At 36.1% G+C, this 16,333-nt stretch overlaps 1 protein-coding gene across 1 annotated transcript in view; it reads left to right on the top strand.

Moving 5' to 3' along the window:
• Window positions 1–13,206, top strand: part of HYCC2 (hyccin PI4KA lipid kinase complex subunit 2) — a 66,671-nt gene extending 53,465 nt beyond the window's left edge. Inside the window, exons 10-12 of the mRNA XM_007469209.1 lie at window positions 2,185–2,272; window positions 5,215–5,374; window positions 10,407–13,206. Coding sequence (XP_007469271.1) covers window positions 2,185–2,272; window positions 5,215–5,374; window positions 10,407–11,008 — 850 coding nt within the window. The 3' untranslated portion in view covers window positions 11,009–13,206. The remainder of the gene's footprint in view (window positions 1–2,184; window positions 2,273–5,214; window positions 5,375–10,406) is intronic.
• The last annotated feature ends 3,127 nt before the right edge of the window (window positions 13,207–16,333 follow it).

Raw genomic sequence — 16,333 nt, 5'->3', positions numbered from 1 at the left:
CCTCCCGGACCGGGGCACGAACCCGTGTCCCCTGCATCGGCAGGCGGACTCCCAACCACTGCGCCACCAGGGAATCCCTGGTATTTTTTAATTTAATTGTTAATGGGATTGTTTTCTTAATTTCCCTTTCTGATAGTTTGTTATTAGTGTATAGAAAGCAGATTTTTTTTTTTTTTTGGCCACAGCACGTGGCTTGTGGGATCTTAGTTCCACGACCAGAGATTGAACCCACACCCTCAGTAATGAAAGCGTAGAGTCTTAACCAGTGGACCACCGGGGGATTCTCTTTTTTTTTTTTTTTTAAGAAATTCAGTAGATTTTTGTTATTGCTTTTATACCTACAAGTTTACCATATTTGTTTATTCTAACAGTTTTCTGGTGTAGTTTTAAGAGTTTTCTACAGTTGACAGCAAAGGGTTTAGGGGTGCCAGTTGCACAGTTGAAAATCTGAGTGTAACTTTAAAGTCAGCCTTCCATATCTACGCTTCAACCAACCACAGATTGTGTATTACTGTAGTTGGTATTTATTGAAAAGAATCCATGTATAAGTGGTCTTGTGCAGTTCAAGCCTGAGAGGTTCAAGGGTCAACTGTATTATATATCATGTCATCTGCAAATAGAGACAGTTTCACATCTTTTTTTCTGATTTGCTAGAACTTCCAGTACTATGTTGGATAAAAGTTGCGAGAGTGGGCATCCTTGTCTTGTTCTTGATCTTAGAGGAAAAGCTTTCCATTTTTCACTGTCGAGTTTGTTGTTGACTGTGGGCTTATCATGTATGGCCTTCATTATGTTGAGCTACATCACCTCTGTACCCACTTTTCTGAGAGTTTTTAATCATGGATGGATTTCTCATTTTGTCAAATGCTTTTTCTACATCTATTGATATGATTGTGTGATTTTTATCCTTCATTTTGTTAATATGGTGTATCACGATTGATTAAATTGTAGATGTTGAACCATCCTTGCATCCCAGGGATAAACCCCACTTGACCGTGGTGTATGATCCTTTCAGTGAATTGTTGAATTTAATTTGCTAATATTTTGTTGAGGATTTTTGCATTTATGCTATGTTCATCAGGCGTATTGGCTTGTAATTTTCTTATAGTGTCCTTGTCTGATTTTTGTATAAGGGGGATGCTGGCCTCGTGATATGAATATGGAAGTGCTCACTCTTGGAAGAATTTGAAGATTGCTATTATTTCTTTAAATGTTTGGTAGAATTCACCCATGAAGGCATCTGGTCCCAGACTTTTGCTTATTGGGAGGTTTTTGATTACCAACTCAATCTCCTTTGGGTACAGTGATGGGTCTGTTCAGATTTTTATTTCTTCATGATTCAGTCGTGGTAGGTTGTATATTTCTAGGAATTTATCCATTTTCTAGGTTGTCCAGTTTGTTGATGTATAATTGTTCATAGTTCTTTCAGTACTTTTAAAATAGCCAAAATATAAGTAATCATTAAATTGAAGACTAGAAACTGTCAGGTTTTCTGTATGGAACTCTACGTCTTTCTACGTAGTTCATAACCCAGGTTTTCATGAATGCATTAAATAGATCACCCTAAATATCAACACATGATAAAAACCAATTAATATGTAGAGACATCTGTAAAATATTTTATTTTTAGAAAGTTTCTTGACTTTCTTTTTTTTTAATTAATTAATGAATTTATTTATTTATGGCTGTGTTGAGTCTTCATTGCTGTGCACAGGCTTTTCTCTAGTTGTGGCGAGCAGGGGCTACTCTTCGTTGCAGCGGGCTTCTCATTGCGGTGGCTCCTCTTGTTGCGGAGCACGGGCTCTAGGCGCGTGGGCTTCAGTAGTTGTGGCATGCGGCTTCAGTGGTTGTGGCTTGTGGGCTCTAGAGCGCAGGCTCAGTGGTTGTGGCACACGGGCTTAGTTGCTCCGCGGCATGTGGGATCTTCCCGGACCAGGGCTCAAACCCATGCCCCCTGCATTGGCAGGTGGATTCTTAACCACTGAGCCTCCAGGGAAGTCCTGTAAAATATTTTAAATGTTAGTATTGAAATCTTCATTTTGTTCTTGTAACCAAGAAATGAAATGATGCAAAAATTAACATGAAAATCTTGTTACAGAACCAAAATAAAAGAAGAATAGAAAAGATGGTTGTTGAAAATTAGAGATATTTTCTAAAGACAGTAAATAATCTGCTTCTCCATAGGTACAATGGACAATGGGACCTTGGCCAGGAAGTCCTTGATGACATCATTTATAGAGCTCAACTAGAACTCTTTTCTCAACCGTTATTGGTAAGTTGTTATATTTAGTTTTTATTAAACATTCCTGTGCCTGAAAAGGGCACTAATAGGTTTAAAATTCAGTATGTAATATATGAGGCATTTTAAATCATTGAGAGAAAAAGATTTATTCCATAGTAACAATTGGAGAGAAAACAAAATTGGTTTACGTCCTGTCCTCTTACAACATATCAAAATAAAGTTCAGATAAATTAAAGAATTAAATGTCTTTAAATCCTTTAAGAAAAGAAAGAAGAAAAATTATAACTATTTACTCAAATTTCTAGAGAAGGAAGGACTTTCTAAGCTTTAGTGATGGTGACACATCACCAGAAAAGGTTGATTTTTCTTTTCCTTACATAAACATCTGAATTCTAAACCATCAGTTTTTGTTTGTTTGTTTGTTTTGTTTTGTTTTGTTGGCTGCACCATGCAGCATCTGGGATTTTAGTTCCCTGACCAGGGATTGAACCCATGTCCCCCTGCAATGGAAGTGTGGAGTCTTAACCACTAGACCACTGGATATTCCCTAAACCATCAGTTTTTTAAAACCAGAATTAATATGTGGTACACGAATTGAGAAAAATGTTATCAACAGGCATGACAAAAAAGCCAATTAATATTTTGTTCTATATAAAAATTTCATACTCTTCCACAAAATAAATATGTCTCCAAAGGGTAAATGATCAATCAAAAAATAAATGTGAGCATCCAGTAGCAGAGTAAGGAAGGCATTCTCTATGTTACCAGTAACAGTATGACACAACTCTGATCATCCCTTTGCAGAAGCAGTTTGGTAATGTGTACGTATTTTCTTTCCCATCTCTAGCAACATTTCCCAAGAAACTACTTAAAATTTTTTTTAAGTATTGTGAACACTAGATCGATGTTAGTTTAATTGCAAAGGAATCAGAACTCTAAACATTTTACAGCAGAGAATGATTACGTTATGTTATTTACTTGATGAAGTTCTATGTTTGAAAATTCATCTTAAAGGAACCTGCTAGCTGTGTTAAGTGGTAAAGCAGTACACAACTATTTTTTAAATCTAGACAGGACAAAGGAAAGAAAACAAATGCTAATAGTTGTCTAGGTGATTCAACTGTGGATAGTTTTTATTTCTTTGCAATTTTCTGTGTTTTCTAAGCTTTTTGTAGTATTTTATAATGGTATTTAAAAAATATTATTTATGTATTTTTACTTGCAGCAATTTAAGAGTACAATTTTTAAAGCCATTTTCATATCATTTTTTATATCTTAAGCTAAATATAAATTTATTGAACTAACATTTACATTAATGCTTTCATATTTGAGGGTTTTTTTCCCTCATGTCAACATCCCTAATTTTACTCTAAAGGTTACTGTAAAGCAAATGGACAGGGAATTCCCTGGTGGTCCAGTGGTTAGGGTTCCACACTCTCACTGCCGAGGGCCCAGGTTCGACCCCTGGTTGGGGAACTAAGATCCCACAAGCTGCACGGTGCAGCCAAAAAGAACATCAAAAAACAAATGGACAACAAGATAAAAAATTATATCATGAGGGCTTCCCTGGTGGCGCAGTGGTTGGGAGTCCACCTGCCGATGCAGGGGACGTGGGTTCGTGCCCCCGTCTGGGAAGATCCCACATGCCGCAGAGTGGCTGGGCCCGTGAGCCATGGCCACTGGGCCTGCGCGTCCAGAGCCTGTGCTCCACAACGGGAGAGGCCACAGCAGTGAGAGGCCCACGTATCGCAAAAAAAAAAAATAATAATAATAATATCATGATAATAAGACCATGCATGTGAGACTCTTTAAATTCATACTTTTATCCTTGTAAGTCTTATAAATTAACTAGAGGTGGCATTTTCAAGGCAATATAAGTAGAGAGATTAGTAATCTGTAGTTCTAGAATAATCCTTTATTGTTAGGGGTCTCCAAGGGACCCAGTGAGTAACACTCCTTTTCTCTAAATAGAGCCCAGTGATATAGATAAAATAGTTGGTAGATAGAAAAGCAAGCATCATCTTTATTGCTGATAAAGGCTAGATTGAAAGACTTCACTCCCTACACTTTTATCTGGTTGTTGGAACAGCCCACTGGAGAGAAGGTTTGAGTTGGCAGAGCAGGCACAGGTATCCAGGTTGTTGCATTTCACTTGTCCTCTCCAAGTGGAGAGGGAGGGAGAAAACGGTCCTCTAGCTTAAGGTCTTTGCTAGATTAGGACTACCCAATCAGGAAACGCGGAGCAGCCAATGGCGATTACTCTCCAGGCACGTATCTCACTCTCCTCCATGGAGGACAGAAAGTGGTGGAACAAAATGCCAGACGTGTTTAGGGAAAATTTCTCCTCATGGAAACAAAGCTAATTTTTTTATTATAGATTAAATTTTGCATGTTATTTATCATCTGAATAATCAGAAACTTATTCTAAATTTTCTTATATCAGGGTTCAAATGTTAAAAACACTTTTGGGCTTCCCTGGTGGCGCAGTGCTTGAGAGTCCGCCTGCCGATGCAGGAGACGCGGGTTCGTGCCCCGTTTCGGGAGGATCCCACATGCCGCGGAGCAGCTGGGCCCGTGGGCCATGGCCGCTGAGCCTGCGCGTCCGGAGCCTGTGCTCCGCAAATGGGAGAGGCCACGACAGGGAGAGGCCCGCATAAAGCAAAAAAAAAAAAAAAAAAAAAAAAAAAACACTTTTTCTTTCTTTGGAATGTTTTTTCGCTTTGAAAGTCAACAACTTCAAGGAATCAATGGGGGTGTGTGACTCACATTATTTTAAGTGAATTCTCATTTTAAAGCCTGCCTAAAAGAATATAGACCAGTGGAGATACAGACATTTCTGACATATTATGCTTGTATATTTTATAATAGACGTTTTAAGTACATATTTTTAAAAGTAGGGAAACATGAAGTGTAAAATAAGCATAAATTGTATATTGGGTGTAAATATATAGAGACTTCCGTTATCATTTTAGGTTGCCAATGCCATGAAAAACTCATTACCATTTGATGCTCCTGATTCTTCACAAGAAGGCCAGAAAGTACTTAAAGTCGAAGTCACTCCAACAGTGCCGAGGATTTCTCGGACTGCGATTACAACAGCTTCAATCCGTCGCCATAGATGGAGGAGAGAAGGTGAGTACGAAATCCCTACAGCCCACTCATGGATTAAAGTAAGTTTTTACAGACTATATTAGCACATGATATTATAGTACTTTGTGTAATTACAGTAAAATTGTTTAGTTGTTAAAAATAGCACTAGAAATATGGTTTAAATACCTGAATTCATTTTAATATAAATATGTATATATATTTTATAAAGCAGAAAGATGTTATTTAGACTGCTCTGTGAATGTTAAAACAGAAAATAAGATCGAGTTAATTTTTGTCTTTTTTTGAACTAGTAATAACAATAGGAAAGAAATTTCTGTAAGCCTGTTACTATACTGGGAAGAAAGGTGCCTGTATGAGAATTGTGGGAGAAAACTATATAACTGGCCAAACTAATGGTATAATACAGCTATCCATAAAAGAATTGATTTTTATCTTTCTTTTTCTTTTCATATAAGTGCTGAGTCCAGCAGTATTTCATAGGCGTATGGTACTTGAATAGTCAAGCTGTCTTGCCTAAGAGATATTAATTGCTGTTTTAATGATCTCTATTTTTCTCTCCTATTCATTTGCAAACCTCACATTATTCATCTGCTGCCTTATGTGTGTGCATGCTGTGCACACACATGTAACTATATAAATAATGTTTGCATTTATATCATATCCATATATACATTCTCTTATCTGCCTGGGTCAAAATGCTCAGAAAAGAATAGAGCAGCACAAAAGCACTAAAATTTTATATGTTGAATCCCAGATGGCTTTGACTTCTCAAACGAGGCTGACTCGAGTATTCCTGGCTCCCCGATCCAACACGGCTCCACTGACCTAGGGATCAAACGTGTGCAAGAGGGGGAGGTGCTGGTGCGCAGGACTCCTGAGCACGGCTCACCGGAGCCCAACTCAGCAGCAGCCACAACAGAGGGTAGGACAGAGATGAGGAGGCAAAAGTCAGTGAGGCAGTTGCTGGAGAAGGATCCTGGCTCTCTCTCCCCAAGTAGAACATCTTTCCATTCTAGTGTGTGTTTCCACTACCCCAGGGTATATTAGCTCCTCCTTGCAAAGTGCACCCCCCCCATATGGCTAGCACCAGGTCAAGTACAATCTTTAGTTACCATTTGTGCTGGCCTGGAGTCTGCATCCCTGTGTAATTAAAGAACAGCTTGGCATGGCTACTAACAAGGGAGAGGCCTGTCTCCAAAAGGTCTGCAAATGCTTGGGATTTTTTCATTACTGAGCATGTTTATTCTAACATCAGGAAAGGAAAAATGCACCCAATGGACATGAGCCTTATTAGTCAGTATGCATCAATTTCATTTATATAGTAATATATTCTTTTGAAAATATGTGAGGAGAGTTGTAAAGCAGTAACACATTATCTTTGAGAAACTGGACTAAAGTGTGGAGCCGGCTGATTTGTCTCTAGTCCCAGGGTGGTCAATTAACAAGAGTTTCTTATCTCTTTGACAGAATAAACAAGTATTGATTGGCTCTTTATAATCGTTGAGTCAGGTTGCCTGGGTCTAACTAGTGAACTACTGACATCTTTCCTCTATAAATGTGCTGTCCTGGTGCACACTACATTTTATCATTTATTGTAAATAATGATTGCCTTATAAAGCTCCCAAACAGAATTGAAATGTATTATTTAGAGGTTATAAATCCTAGCAGATCCTTTTTTCTACAGTGTGGGTATCTCAAATGAGAATTTTTTTTACCCCTCCCCTGCCACCACACCCACGACCACTATCTGGAAAAGAATACTTCTCTCTGATAGGAAACTATTTGTTTGCACTTTTACATGTGATGCCATAGAAGCTGGTTTTGTGAAAGAGGGAACTGTGGCCTGATAGTTTTTCATTATTTAATATATTGCTGCTGTGGAAGCTATACACTAATTTATGAAATATAGCAAGAAGTTTTAAAATAGGTTACATATTTTTACTTATTTTAAAGACCAAACATACATGAAGCAGTTACCTTCTACCTTAGGGAAATCTCTTGCTTTTTGGTGCATTAGAAATTTGAGCATGCTCAGTAAGAATCTAAATCTACCCTCTGTTCCCTTGCCCATTTGCCTAGATTGGCCTTACTTCATTTAACATTGTTGCATGTGCATGATCTAGGGACACAAAGAAGTTGGTGCTATGAAGAGAATCATGTGAAAGACGCAGGCTTCCCTTTTCATTCTTCTGTATCTCTTTATGTTATCCCTGGGAGTCAGTTTTATCTTGTATAATGCATAAAAATAAGTATATGAATAGATGTCGAATTCATAGTTGGCCTAAATTGAACAAGTCTATTTCTCCACATTCTTGATGCCTAAATGAGACACTTGAAGTGTATCTACTACCATTGTTAGAATATTGGAGTATTTGTGCTAAACAGAAGTACATTAACACTTGATGAAATTCTAAAAAGTATGGGATTAGGTAGAAACAATTCTTCCTGTTAATCATAAGTCATACACTTTGAAAAAGAAATCAAAATAGAATTCCTTTAAAATATCCTATTAAATGTTAAAACATCCTATTTTAATATCTCCTATTACTGGTAAAATTTCACTTTGTGAGGGTGGGGTGTAGCCACAAAGAAAGAGGAATGAGTCCCTTTGGTGTGTTTGAAATTTCTCAAATTATTTTCCCTTTTAATCTAGCTTAATTGTAGCTTTAAATCAATATTAGTAAAAGCTAATTTATAAGGAAAGGCAGACATAAATAGAAAAGTTCATTAAAAATCCTTTTTGGTTGCCTCATCTTTGGATCATGAATAGTATTATCACCCAGGGAGAAAATTAGAAAGGAAAAAAGTTGTTAGACACAATTGCCTTTTTATTCCTTGAGGTTTTTTAAACAGAAATATGGAAATTGCTAAAACGCATAAAAAGTTTTGGTAATTCTGAAGTCTTCTGGAGCTTTTGGATTAGCATCAATAATTGGTCTTCTAAAAGAAAAAGAAGAGAATTCCCTGGTGGTCCAGTGGTTAGGACTCTGTGCTCTCACTGCCAAGGGCCCAATTTCAATCCCTGGACAGGGAACTAAAATCCCACGAGCCGTGTGGTGCAGCCAAAAAAAGAAAGAAAGAAAAAAAAGAAAAAGAAAACATGTTTTCTAATGGTTTTAAATAGTTTTACAGTTAAAGTTGTATTTATTATATGTTGAAATTGAAGGGAGAATATGAGCCCATCACCTACCTTTATCCCGATTATGAAGTAACATTTTATTTGTGACTTTTAAAAGCTGAATTTAAAGTTATTACTAAACTGAGGACAACGCTTGTGATTAAAGTATATTCAGTGTTCCACTATACTGAAATAGCATTTCTTAGTATATAAAATATCTGTATATTCTCTTGCATGTTGGTTTTTATGTTATCATCATCTCTTTATGGCCATATTGCTTGGGCATCAGATCTGCATGTGGCAAGATTCAGAAGCTAGCACTAAGTCTCTCAGTCGCCTTTCCTAACCATATATATACCCAATGATACATTTCTGTTCACTCCTAGTTTTATATTACTGATATTAATTCTGAACCAGTAACTATCTTTTCTTGGGCATTGTGGAGTTCTTTAGAGTAATTGTAAATAAATTGCTAAGATGATGTCATATAAAGTTTTTGTTTTGCTGTACATTATATACGGTTCTTTTGAAGAAGGGGTTGAGAGAAGTGGTGTCAGCTGCATCTTCATATGGCTTTGCATGATGAATAAAGATTGTTAAACTGCTGGATATAACAAGATGCCTTTTGCTTTAAGGATAGCCTAGTTCATTCTTCTTTTGAAGCAAAGAAATAACTAATCCATATGAGAAAACATTTTTATTTTTTTTCAGGTACTGTGTTAAATAAAGATTGTGTTTAAGTATATCATGTATATTTTACTTAGGTAACTTGTATCTCAAAGTAATGTTTTTTCAGATTTCTTTCCTAACATTTTACCTTAACTATAATATTGGTATCTGTATGTAGATTCAGATTTAACTTTCTTACAGTCTGGTAAACATATTTAAAAGGTAGCAAACTGCTATCAGTTTTTGAAAGAAACAAATGTTCTACTTTCTAAGAGAATGTTGATCATACTTTCAGTAAGAGAATTGGGCTTTCTGGAAACCCCAAGCTAAATATATTATATATGCTTCCTTTCTTACAAAATCCCAAGATAAGGATTCTTTCATTATCTGCAGTTTCTGCATGAAACGTAATGAGACACTATAGGATCACTATATTGTGATCCTGACAATAATATATCTCAGTACTAAAAATATTATAGAAATACATCATATAAAAATTATTGTATATATTATTTATATATTATAAAATAGTAAAAATTCTTCCTCAGTATCCCTGCTGGTTCCCTACCCTTGCTCTCTGATAATCAAATATTTTCACATTAATCAATCAAGAAAATATGGAAACCAGTGAGTAGAGATTTTCATAAGACAAAATGTGAATATGAAGTTACTGGAAGCAATCTAGAGTTTTTAGTTTAGAGTTAGAAAATGTACTAGTTCCATGTTAAAGGTTTTAAAGCCATTTAGAAGCACTTAGCTGTTGAATAAATATAAAATTTCATTGTAGTTAAAAAGGGTTTGGGGATGAGTTTTTGACATTATTCTGGGTGACTGAAATTAGAAGGGGGTCTCATTTGTAAGTTCTATTTTATGATAGGTTAAGGAAGATATGAGGGAAAATTTTTGTTTTTTTAAATAGATATGGTCACCTCAAATTGACAAGGTGTATCATAAAGATTTATGTAACAAAATACTGTATTTTACCTTAAGTTGTTTTGTGTGTCTAAATATTGATAGTATACTAGGTTTGTTTGTGGATAGTTTTACAAAAGCTAGCCTAATTAAAGCTAAATGAATAGAATGAATAACATTAGAATTCTAGATTAAGGTTTCTTCCCCTAAATTATTTAGGGGAAGTGTTGATAGCAAGGGCCATTGCTGACCTATAGCAAACATTACCTAGGAGATAAGGTCAGTTGAGTTGTTATTCACAGCTGCTTCTTATTTAATTTAGCTATTGCTGAGTCTGTCTGATTTGTTTTTTAGGTGCTGAGGGTGTAAATGGAGGAGAGGAGTTGGTAAACCTGAATGATGCAGATGAAGGATTTTCATCAGGGGCTTCCCTCAGCAGCCAGCCAATTGGGACCAAACCATCCTCCTCTTCTCAGAGGGGAAACTTAAGGAAAGTAGCAACTGGGCATTCAGCCAAGGATAAAGAAACAACTTCTGCTATCAAATCCAGTGAGAGCCCTCGAGATTCAGTAGTTCGCAGGCAGTATGTACAGCAACCAACTGATCTTAGTGTAGATTCAATTGAGCTGACGCCGATGAGGAAACACCTGAGCCTGCCTGCTGGCCAGGTGGTGCCAAAAACTAATAGTATAAGTCTAATCCGGACAGCCAGTGCTTCCTCAAGTAAATCGTTTGACTATGTAAATGGCAGTCAAGCAAGTACCAGCATTGGGGTTGGCACTGAGGGTGTTACTAATTTAGCAGCTAACAATGCTAATCGATATTCAACTGTCAGTCTGCAGGAAGACCGGCTAGGTCAAGCTGGAGAAGGTAAAGAGCTCCTCAGCCCAAGGGCTCCCTTAACCAAGCAGTCTCGATCCCCAAGTTTCAATATGCAGCTAATATCCCAGGTGTAGTCTTGACATCCTCTCTCATTCTTCTGCTTACCTTCTAAACTGAACATTTCATGTGCAAGAAGACACTTCATCGCACTTGTGAAAATATTGGTCATCATAAACAGATTTGATTTAGTTTAGGTATCTTCATACTGTATTTTGTATGGAAACAGCAATAAGGTTTTCTTTTCCCTTCTTCCTATATCTTCTCTTCACCTATTCCTTGTAAATGTGTTTGTGAAGCAGTAGAAAATGTTTGTGTTTTCCACACCTTCCTTTCTCCTTGGGTGAAGTGCAATCCATCGTAGGCTGATCGGTCCCATTTCAACACTGTGAGACTGAGGTTATGTTAGAGGAAATGGTGTATATGATCCCTATGAATGATTCTTCAGCTTTTGTTAAAAAAAAAAAAAAAAACGGGTTTGTTCTCATAATCTATGAAGATTACTGGGTCATATTTTTTCTCTCTTAACCAGGAGTGCCTCAGAGATTCTGCTATGACTTTGGACTTCTCTGAGTCTGTGCAATTATTTTCTTGAGAAGCATGGGGAAAGGTGGTAGACTGCTGCACTTTTTCATTAAAATGAGGGTGGCTCATTTTTCCCCCATCTCCTTTATCTCGAGGACACAATGTTCAATTACTGAGGCATTTAAATCAAGTTGTGGCCACCTCTGTTGGAGGACAGGGCTCTAAGTTGATTGTGTAATAGATAATGCACTTTCTCAATGGCTCTATGGTCATTATTAACATGTCTTCCCTCCTCCCCACAAGGACATAAGGTCATTTCTGTCCTTCCAAGTTTGAACAGCTAATAAATCAGAGAATCCAAGGGGCATGTTCTATTTCCCAGGAATGATTGACACTTTGGTGCTGGGGTTTTTTGGGGGGGAGGGGGTAGTTTTTGTTTAGCTTGTGTGGGATTGTGTGTGAGGGGAAGTTTTGATTGTTTTTTTTCTTTTCCTTTGTGAGCTGTTGATGACTGAAGTAGAACAGGTACGTCTTCAGGTAAAGAGAGGGATTTCTCAACCCACTTTCTGTGATGTCAGACTATTGGAGAAACCCTTTCAGCTGCTTTCTAGATGTACCTAAATTCAGTCAGATATTTTGGATTAAGAAACCTGAAGTCCTGATAGATCATATACTCCAAGGAAATACATCAGGGACAGATAATTGGCTGAAAACACTGACGCTTCAATGTGACACATTTTTATAGAACATTTCTACCAGGGGGTACTGACTTGATTTCTCCTACAAGGACCACACTGCCTTTGTGTTTAATGTAATGCAATTTGTGTACCTTCTAATCATATCTGCAAAAGTTTCTCATTTTTATAAAAAATCATGCCAGTAAGCTAGATGTTGAATGTATGTAAGTAGCATTTGGTAACTGTGCTAAGAGGCTACAAAAGTGCATTATTGGTTTAAAAAAATTTTTTTTTTAGTTCTGACTTGGTTGGATAAGGTTTCTTTATGACCTCTTCTGGGTCTCAGGCTCTAATGCTTGATTGAAATAGAAGAAAATATATTGGTTTTTGAAAATCAGTGTATTGTGACTTGAACTGCTATACATTCTTCCACACAGTATGTCAGAGTGATTAGTGCTTTGTACATTTAGACATTTTTATTTTGTTGTTGTGAAAGAAAAATATACTGAATTTATAGAAAGCAAGTATTCTCCTAATTAACAAAGTTTAAAATATTATCTCTACTGATTAAAATTACAATAGATTTTGATAAATAAAATAACCAGAAAAATGCCTCTTGTTTTTTTCACACCTAAAAATCTACCCCCCCCCCCCGCCTCCCCCCACCCCGCCTTTTATTGTAAGAGGTTTTTGTAAGGGACTTTCTGTTAGAATCTTTATAAGAACAGTGAGATGCTTGTTTGAATTTGGTTGTGTGTAATATTTTTCAGCTCACGTGAAAATGGAAAACTAGAACCTGAACTATTACCTCCAACATTGCCAAAGTCCGGGGGAAAGCTAAAAGTTGATAAACAGAGATTTTTGATTTGTGTATATGTATATGTTTGTGTGTGTGTGTATAGTGTGTGTATGTATAAATCACAAAGAATATTTTAGCTATCCCTTCTTTTAATTTAAGGGATGTCAGATAAATGAATTAAAAGCAACAAAATAAATGAGGTGTAAAGGTCTGTAACATACAGAGTTTCAGGTGTGAAAGGAAAAGAGCCTTGTACTTACCAGGAGGTGAGATCTTGGCCATGGCTGGAGATCAGTCACTTTATGGCAGAAATGTCTGGTTAATTTAAGAGACTGAAGGGTTGTTTTTAATTCAACACATTGTGCATTTATTGGCATCTAAATCTAGCATGATTTTAGTTAAAACACAAAAATATACCAAATAATACCAAATTACAACAAAGGCTATAATAAACATAATAAGCTCTCCCTCTGGTTTGTTAGAAATCTTATGTTATACCTGAAAAGTTCGTTCTGAAAAACTTTCACCTTAGAGAATTTCATTTATTTCTGTGTGTATTCGTATATATTTTGTACATATACATAGTTGTTAATATTTCATGACCCTCTAATATTTTGTGTTTCATTCTTTTAAGTGATATAATTTGGCCCCAAAGAAGAAACATTTCATTTAGTTCAAATTTTGCATTCAGGGTCTTAGATTTCCTGTGCAAGATATAGTTAAAATGGAATGAGTCAGTCATAAACCATAGTCACATTTTCTAAGAGATTTTTGATATTCATTTGCATTTATTGGCATTTAATGTAAAATCGTTTTCAGATACACAGCTGTTACAAATATATGCCAGCAATATTCACGCTTTATCCTTTAACAACCTTTTGTTTCTATACTTCCTAATTTCCATTTTAAAAAGTTCTTCCATTTATGGACAAGCTAGTTAGGGAGAAAAATACTTGTTTTCTATAAAAAAACTTTGATTGATGCCATCTATGCCATGTTTGATTAAAAAATACAAAGAAATATCTGAAAGCTTTGGGAACTCTTCTCTGACATTAGTTTGAAATCATGTTACTAGAACATTTACGTGTTCTAGAACAAACCAAGTGTAAAGTGAAAGCTACCTTAGAAGTAAGATTTTTAAATATAAAAATATTTTGAGAATCTGGAGGGGGGTGATGGTTGTAATTTGAAATCCTGACCCCTACCACCACTCTTACCCTCCTGATGACTCTCCTGTGCCTGTTTATCATAGAATCAGAATTTTTGTGCTAAAGAGCCTGTAGAGATAATCTAGCCAGTCTCCCAGCACCCACCCCTCCATATCCATCCTCAGGAAACTGAGGCTCAGAAAGGTTGTAATGTGATCAAAGTCACATAACTAAGAAGCAGAGCCAGAATTAAACTCCTGTCTCCCGTTGAATGCATATTAACACCCCACTGCCTCCTTTTACTTGTCCTATGGTAAATGTAACACTCTCCACTTCTGTAGCTTCTTTACAGTTCTGGTCTAGTAGTTGGTGAATACAGCATGTGAAGAAAGGTATTAAATCCAGAAAAAAATGTAGAGTAGTAAACATAGATGGGGAAGTGTTGGAAATGTACGTATCTATACCACAGATATAAGGATAGATACATTTTTCTTATTCTGATTTATGCCTTACTATTTTCTGCCACATAGCAGTTGAATGCTGCCATTTTATAGTTGATTATATTTCTGGGGATTTATTTAAATGCAAAAATAAACCCAATGAAATGACTTTGATCAGTGTTTCTAGCTATCTTAAGTAATTTTTGAATCAGCCAAGCTTTCACAGTCTCCTAGATGGCAAGTTAATTGTATTGCACAGTGGAGTATTGCAAAGTAAAGATTAAATAAATTTGATTCCACAATTTCTAATGTAAAGAGATTGGACCTTATTTGTGCCCAGAGCAGATAGATAACAGCAATATTTCCTTATGTGATTGAAAAAGGTATATAGTGTGAAGCTTACGGTTCCATAACAGAATGGTGACCATGTCATTTAAAGTGTATATACAGGATAAAATATCTTAGTTGCAGTAGTCTCAGCTATATAAGCTCAGTATTTCCAACCTACATTCTCAAACTCCACTTAGTAGTTTTAAAGTAATTATAATTATTTATTAGACACTGGAATACTGAGAATAACTTCTTTCAGATTGTTTTGTTTGCACTATTTTTTGTGACTATTTTAATGAAGTGGGTTGTTTTTGCTGCCTCACTTGGATAGGTTAGTATGGGTCCATTTTTTGAGTACTTCGGTTGTTGACAGTCAGTTGTCTCATTTACTTCTCTGCATATTCATTTGTAAATAAAAACACTAGTATCTGTCTTTAGTGGGTAGTACACTGTTTATACAAACACTGGCAAGGGAGATCTCTCCATTTCTGATCTTAGGTTACAAAGTGAGGTTTATGGTTTTTTTTTTTTTAAATCAGTATTCAGTTACATACTTGTTTTTCAGTTTAAAAATGTTTAAAGGCCATGCCAGTGGTCAGAAAATCTACAAGAATTTCAGAGCAGCTTTTCTATACTATGGCTATGTTAAACAGTGTGAACCTGAGACTTTTTAATCTTTCAAGTTGAATGATTATTGTCATGTTTCAAACCACGAAGTCGGTTGAGACACTTATTTGTAGTACTTTAATTTTTTAAAGTGCTTTTTAGAAACAAATTGAAAACCAATTAGAAATAATTGATAGCTTAAACTCTAAATATTAGAATATTTGCCAGATTATAAGAAGATGAAATGCAGTGTAAAACTGTTAACATGCTAGAAAAAAATCATGAGTCACCAGATTGGTACAACTTTCCATTGCCAAGGTGGTCATGTTGATAAATGTAAGACAGAAATTTTAGTATTACCTGCGTTGTGTACCTAATGGGTATATCATATTGGCACTGAACATACATAGGAAATACTATTCAGAGTCAACCAATGTGCACTTAAACTATATTAGATTTTTGGCAGTGCCAGAAATTTGTGTGGTGATCTCAACCCATTAGAATTAGAGGAGTCATATCATCCAACCTTCCCCTGCCCATGTAGGTACATCCCTTCTGAACCTGACCACACAACCACAAAATTTTGGTTAACTTCAATCTCTTCATTATTTTTGTAGTCTTTGCCATTAGTCACATGAGAAATACACACAAGAGCAAACAGTTCAGGATAGACATTAGCAGAAAGCTGGGAATGATGTAAAATAACTGGCAGCATAGTACAGATATGTAAGTTCTATGTTTTGTTTCTGGGTTTTAAGAAATTGTTTACAAATTAAGTCACATTCGGATGTCTGCTATTTTGCTATTCTCTTTAATATAGATTTTACCCCCCAAATTAGAATTAGGTGTAGCTTAAAGTATAAATGAGTCTGTTTTT

Source organism: Lipotes vexillifer, unplaced genomic scaffold (genome assembly GCF_000442215.2).
Source record: "Lipotes vexillifer unplaced genomic scaffold, Lipotes_vexillifer_v1.1 scaffold648, whole genome shotgun sequence".
Classification (NCBI taxonomy): domain Eukaryota; kingdom Metazoa; phylum Chordata; class Mammalia; order Artiodactyla; family Lipotidae; genus Lipotes; species Lipotes vexillifer.
This window is presented reverse-complemented; position numbering and strand designations above follow the sequence as displayed.